The 6,670-nt window shown below is 41.7% G+C and overlaps 1 protein-coding gene across 1 annotated transcript; it reads left to right on the forward strand.

Annotated features, from left to right (window-relative positions):
* The first annotated feature begins 5,092 nt into the window (after positions 1 to 5,092).
* Positions 5,093 to 6,465, forward strand: LOC141026315 (uncharacterized). Its single transcript, XM_073502613.1, has one exon. It carries the CDS (start codon positions 5,172 to 5,174, stop codon positions 6,303 to 6,305), a length of 1,134 nt encoding a protein of 377 aa, XP_073358714.1. The 5' UTR covers positions 5,093 to 5,171; the 3' UTR covers positions 6,306 to 6,465.
* Positions 6,466 to 6,670: the final 205 nt, after the last annotated feature.

Genomic DNA, 6,670 nt, shown 5'->3' on the forward strand with positions numbered 1-6,670 from the left:
ATGTTCCGCATGAAGGCCTTGGGCCCGGACGAATTCTCTGAACATTTCTTTGAGAAACATTGGGATATTTGCGGCCAAGAGGTAACAAGGGTTGTCCTTTGTATTGTAGAAGGCGAGGATAGTGATGAGGTACAAAATGGTACTTTCCTAAGCCAGTTCTGTCGTATTAGCCTATGCAACTTACTTTACAAATAGCACCCAAAGTTCTGGCTAACCGGCTAAAAGGGGCCCTTCCGGAGATAATATTGAGTGAATAGTCGGCTTCTGTTCCGGGTCGCCTTATCACTGACAATATAATGGTGGCCTACGAGTGCTTACATTTCATGAAAAGGAATAAGTCATTGTAACATCGCCATATATTGTACTCTAAAATTGGACATGATGAAGGCTTATAATCGAGTTGAATGGGCGTATTTGGAGGTGATAAAGCTCAAGTTTGGATTCTCTGTTAAATGGGCCTCTCCATAGAAATGAGCATGGTAGCTTCTGTATCTTATTCAATTTTATTCAAGAGCAAGAAACTTGATGAGCTTAAACCTACCCGTGGTATTCGGCAGCGAGATCCAATTCACCTTGATTTTCCTGTTAGCAGTATATGGCCTTTCGGGCCTCCTCAAATCTAGAGACTAGTCATCCCAGTTTACTGGAATCCAAGTAGCTCCTTTGGTGGCATCAGTTAACCACTTGTTATTTGCAGATGACAGCCTGCTGTTTTTCATGGCAAATGGTTCAGGGGCGACAAATGTGTCAAACCTATTGCCAAGTATCAGGTCAAATAATAAATAATAGCAAGTCTTCAGTGTTTCTCAGCAAGGGTTGTGCAGAGAATGTTAGATATCATGTCAAAGGTGTTCTCAGTGTCCAACAGAAACACTAAATGAGAAATATTTGGGTTTGCCGTATGATATTGGTAATTCTAATCTAGTGCTTTTAAGTATCTCAAAGACATACTATGGGCCAAAGTGAATGGATGGATTGAAAAAATGATATCTCCTACGGGAAAGGAGGTTCTCATTAAGTCAGTGGCTCAAGCAGTTCTAGTTTACTCTATGTCTTGCTTCAAATTACCACGGGGATTATGCGAGCATCTTAAGAAGCTCATCTATATAAAAAGTTTGGGCCACTGACTTACGCTCGCCCCCTCACCTTCGCCTACTTCTCCGGTGCTGGAAGGAGAGGGAGATCCAGCAGAGCGCCACCAATGGCGATGGACAGATCTGCCACGCAACCACTTGCACTTCCTCGCCGAGACATGGCCTTGTGAGGACATGAGGTCCCAGGAAAAGAAGCAACAGGTCACCGGGCATTGTCTAGGGTTTCGGGCATCAGCTCCAACTCCGGCGACCACCGGTCAGTTGTTCCTTCTACTCCTCTCAATATCTCTCTTCCTCTTCTAATCGTTTTCTCTTATTTTGTAGCAGTAGCATAGGAGAGGTGTGGGGACGATTTGGGTGAGGAAGTACCATCACCATGGACGACTTCATCCCCTCCAGGACCAACATCAGCCATGGACGGAGAGGACGATGACGCCCAGCAGCAGCAACCATGGATGGAATTTATTTTTTTAATTCCTAATTAGTTAGTAGTAGCGCGGGGTCCAGACCCGGGCTACAGATAACTAGTAGTAGTGCGGGTGACATCCGCGCTACTATACTAACAGACGTAGTAGTAGCGCAGGGTGGCACCCGCGCTACTACTACCAGTTAGCTGTAGCGCCCTAGTAGTAGCGTGGGCACCCGCGCTACTAGTAGTCCTTTACCCCGCGTTGCTACTAGGCTTTTTCCTAGTACTGATGGAATTTGCTAAATTCCTCCATGCTTGTGGTGGAGTTGTTGTAGCACTACCCATATGATATTATTCAACACTAGGACCATGTTGTTCATCAAGAAAAAGCTGAGCACCTCTGAGGTGTACTTGAAAGGCTCCTTAATGCAATCTTGTCCTTGCAGCTATTGTCAAAGTCTTCTCTGAATGATCAACCCGAATCACTACCGAACGGGTATGGTATCTCAACATCGTCACACCACCTTTGACACTCTGAACTCGGAACGGCAGCTCCAAAGGCGTATTGTGCTGCAAGCAGTGCAAGACCAAGGCAAGACGCAACGAAGCTTGCATATTCATCGGCTGGAGAATAAGTAAACATGACACGATCAAGTTTTAGGTCAAAGAATAAATAAATAGGAAGCCTTTAGTGTTTCTCAGCAAGGATTGTACAGAGAATGTCAAAAATGAGGTCAAAGGTGGTCTCAGTGTCCAAGTAGAAACACTAAATGAGAAATATTTGGGTAAGTATCTCAAAGACAAACTATGGGCCAAAGTGAGTGGATATAATAGAAACAATCTCTGCCACGGGAAAGGAGGCTCTTATTAAGTCAGTGGCTCAAGAGGTTCAAGTTTACTTTGTTTTGCTTCAAATCACCATGGTGTTTATGCAAACATCTTAACAAGCTCATATGTATCAAAAGTTTTAAATGCATACAAAAGTAAATGGTTTACCTCGTGATCTAATTTATTTGGGTTTTACCATTTATTAATCTGGAGTCGAAGTTACATGTATTGGTTTCTTAGGCAAAAACAATCCCTCGTCATAAGACGAAGCGATTGTTCATCGACCTTGCATCTCAGGGACCAGATAAATTGCCCATGTAGTCTAATCCGAACTCGTTAGAAGAATTCAAGATATAACATTGTTCGACATCAGTAGAAGAATTCAAGATGATTAATGTGTAGAGTTGGCGCACATTATTGGTACTAACAAAGTGCTTTGTGTGCTGCTACGGGAAAACCAAAGTGCACAGACAGATAGTGGGCGATAAAAGGAGATGTTCCCTATGCAGTTATAAATCCTGCTCTTAACATGTCTGTGATTGAACTAACCGAGTTGAATCCTGAAGTGGTATCTACTTTTGACAAAAAATATTCTGTGATATCGCTAGTTACTTTTAGCTGACTGCTAAGTTTATATTAGGCATGAAGAAAAGGAAGGTTGTCACTTTGTTCCATGATAATCTCGTCCACCAATCCTCGAAACTAGTTAGGCTAAAACAATGAGTTTTGCTAAAAATCATCACCTAATGTTCTTGACAGGGGAAGTGATCTCCCTAGGACACCAAAAGCGTGACCTATAACCCAAGAAACATGCATGAATGGGAAAACACATTGATTTTTGACGACCTTCCTCCAGCCCAGGACTCAAAAATAGTAAGTTATAACCCGCAAAACATCCCTTTTTAGGATTTTTTTCCACTTCAAAATACAAATATTACTTTTTTTCTTCAAAAATACGAGCTCACTGGAGCACAGCTTCCAAGTCGCCTCTCTCTGCTTCATGATTGTATGTAGTTTTAGACTCCAACATTGTTTAGCTCCTCGTTTAACTATTGGTGCCCGACTAGAATGGAAGACTGCCCAATGGATTTTTTGTTGCATTGGTTGTAGAACCTAAAGATGTACAAAGAAAAGCCCAATGCATTTTTGGTTGCATTGGTTGTATAGACCGAAGAATGACCAATGCATTTTTAGTTCCATGGGTTGTACAGAATGAAGACGTACAAAAAAAAGCAACCTAGTAGTGCTTGTTATTACAAAATTTTGAACTAAAAGACTATAGTCTGAACTTCTTTTGGTGATAGATGCTACGGGCGGAGAAACCTGTTGATTGTCCCTGGCTTGCAGCAGATTTTGGTAGGTGGAGTGTCGGATTCAGTGACATGAAGAGAGATTTGAGCAGGGAGGCGAACAAATATTTGTTCCCGCACACAACCAGTTTGATGAAATTCCCAAAGTACGACGCAACGACGTCTTCTTGTCCTTGTTCCATGCCGACACACATCAACGTTGACAAGTCGCCATCTAAAAGGTTATCCACGAAGGCATAACCGAATCCTGAATGTACTTAACGTTCTTTCATTCACCTTTAGATTTTTTCCTTCTTTACAATAGGTCATTTTGTGTAGTTTCAAAATTTCCTTATAGGTGAAGGTTTTGCACTTATTTGCTTAGGTTACTTTGTTAGCATGTTCTTAACTTGCACAAGACAAAAGTTGGAATGCTATTGTTGTTCTTAACTTGAACTGTCGATTATCCTGTAGCATTTAATAGCATATTAATCCAATGCTCTAATCTTTATACTGCATATTCTTTCCCTACTGGTATGAAGGACAACTTTATATTTAACCAACTTATACTCCACATGCTTTCACATCACAAGAAATTAAATATGGTCAATAGACTACTATATGTGCCTTAGTTTTCTGTCTTGTACATGATAGATGCTGGTACTAGCTCCCAAACTTATCTTTAAGTGATTTTTATTTAAGGGATGACTACAATAAAAGCAGCCAATAAAGAGTTGATAGGGATGAGAAAATCTGTCAGGATTGAAGATATAGATGTATCCAGTATCTTACTGCTTACCAGACATGTAGAGCTTCACATAATAGTATTCCCATTTCATTGCTTATCTTTCTGGTCTACTTTTGTTTCAATTGCATCTAAATTAGTAGATGCTTTTCAAATCCATAGAGCATGCAAGACAAGATGGTGTATCTTAGAGAAAAGTCCATGTTATAACTTATAACCCCCAACTTGCTACTCGGTTTATCTTGTTATTTGATGAGTCATGTTTGGTTATCCGTCTTAGAATCATATTGGGCAAAAAAAACATAAAGTTAGTTTTGGAAAGATAATTTCTAAAAGAATCGTCACATTAATAGTGTGATACATCATAATGACGCACACAAGCTTACAAACTTAGTTCCACTCAAGCTATGCCAATATGGATAAGCCTAACAACATGTAGAGCTTCACAAACTAAATTTCAAAAAGGGACATAATCTAGATCAATGTTTGCAGTGTAAAGTGAAGAAGATGAGTCATTGGTCATTATCCAACATTCCTTACAACCAGATGATTTCAACAAAAAGCAACTATCATGAAAATCCAAAATCTCGCTAGTAAGTAGCTGCACCAAACACAACAAACCAAATGATTAGTTGGACAAGCATTGATGCACTTTTTCAAAAAGCGAGTGCAAAGATGAAAGCAAGCCATGCCATGAAAACTATAAATACACATGCACCACCAAGGACACCTTCCATCATCCAAACTTCACACACCTAGACCACAAGCATCAAAGGCAAGCAAGCAGTAGTAACCACAAATCCAACATGAAGACCTTCCTCATCTTTGTCCTCCTTGCCATGGCGATGAACATCGCCACTGCTGCTAGGCAGCTAAACCCTAGCAACAAAGAGCTACAATCACCTCAACAATCATTTTCCCATCAACAACAACCATTTCCACAGCAACCATATCCACAACAACCATATCCATCACAACAACCATATCCATCGCAACAACCATTTCCCACACCCCAACCACAATTTCCCCAGCAATCACAACAACCATTTCCCCAGCCCCAACAACCGACCCCCCTACAACCACAACAACCATTCCCCCAGCAACCCCAACAACCACAACAACCTTTTCCACAGCCGCAACAACCATTTCCCTGGCAACCACAACAACCATTTCCCCAGACCCAACAATCTTTCCCTCTGCAACCACAACAACCATTCCCCCAGCAACCCCAACAACCATTTTCCCAGCCCCAACTACAATTCCCCCAGCAACCAGAACAAATAATTCCCCAGCAACCCCAACAACCATTCCTCCTGGAATCGCAACAACCATTCCCCCAGCAACCCCAACAACCATTTCCCCAGCCCCAACAACTGATCCCCATGCAACCACAACAACCATTCCCCCAGCAATCCCAACAATCACAACAACCTTTTCCCGGGCCCCAACAATTATTTCCTGAACTCCAACAACCAATTCCCCAGCAACCACAACAACCATTCCCCCTGCAACCGCAACAACCATTCCCCCAGCAATCGCAACAACCATTCCCCCAGCAACCACAACAACCATTCCCCCTGCAACCGCAACAACCATTCCCCCAACAACCACAACAACCATTCCCCCAACAACCACAACAACCTTTCCCCCTACAACCACAACAACCATTCCCCCTACGACCGCAACAACCATTTTCCCAGCAACCCCAACAATCACAACAATCATTTCCCCAGCCCCAACCCCAGCAACCCCAACAACCATCCATCCTGCAACCACAACAACCATTTCTGCAGCCCCAACAACAATTATCCCAGCAACTAGAACAAACAATTTCCCAGCAACCCCAACAACCATTCCCCCAGCAACCACACCAACCTCAACAACCATATCCACAACAACAACCATATGGGAGTAGTCTTACAAGCATCGGTGGCCAATGAAATGAAGACCTGTAATACAAGACGGATGGATCATCGTTGTTTAGTCAATGAGTGTTCAATGTAACGATGATAAATAAAGTGATGTGCACCATAATGTGTAACCCCGACCTATACTAGTTCAAACATGGGAATAAAAGACAAAGGAAGTTCTTGTCACAAAGACATCACTCATAATTGTTAGATTCATGCCATATTTAGTTTTTCATCCCTAGCTACAATCTCAGTCTTATGCATTATCTACCTATTTATGTAGTGAAGTCATATGAACCTAACATAATTAATTGATGCAAAACTTGGTTTAAATTGAAAGCTACATTGTATTAGCAAAATCAAATATCATAATTGGGTATGTACAAAGTAAAGGA

Source organism: Aegilops tauschii, chromosome 1 (genome assembly GCF_002575655.3).
Source record: "Aegilops tauschii subsp. strangulata cultivar AL8/78 chromosome 1, Aet v6.0, whole genome shotgun sequence".
Classification (NCBI taxonomy): Eukaryota; Viridiplantae; Streptophyta; class Magnoliopsida; order Poales; family Poaceae; genus Aegilops; species Aegilops tauschii.

What these genes read in the sequence shown, in the direction of transcription:
- LOC141026315 (XM_073502613.1), top strand. Translation starts at nt 5,172, where the DNA reads ATGAAGACCTTCCTCATCTTTGTCCTCCTTGCCATGGCGATGAACATC.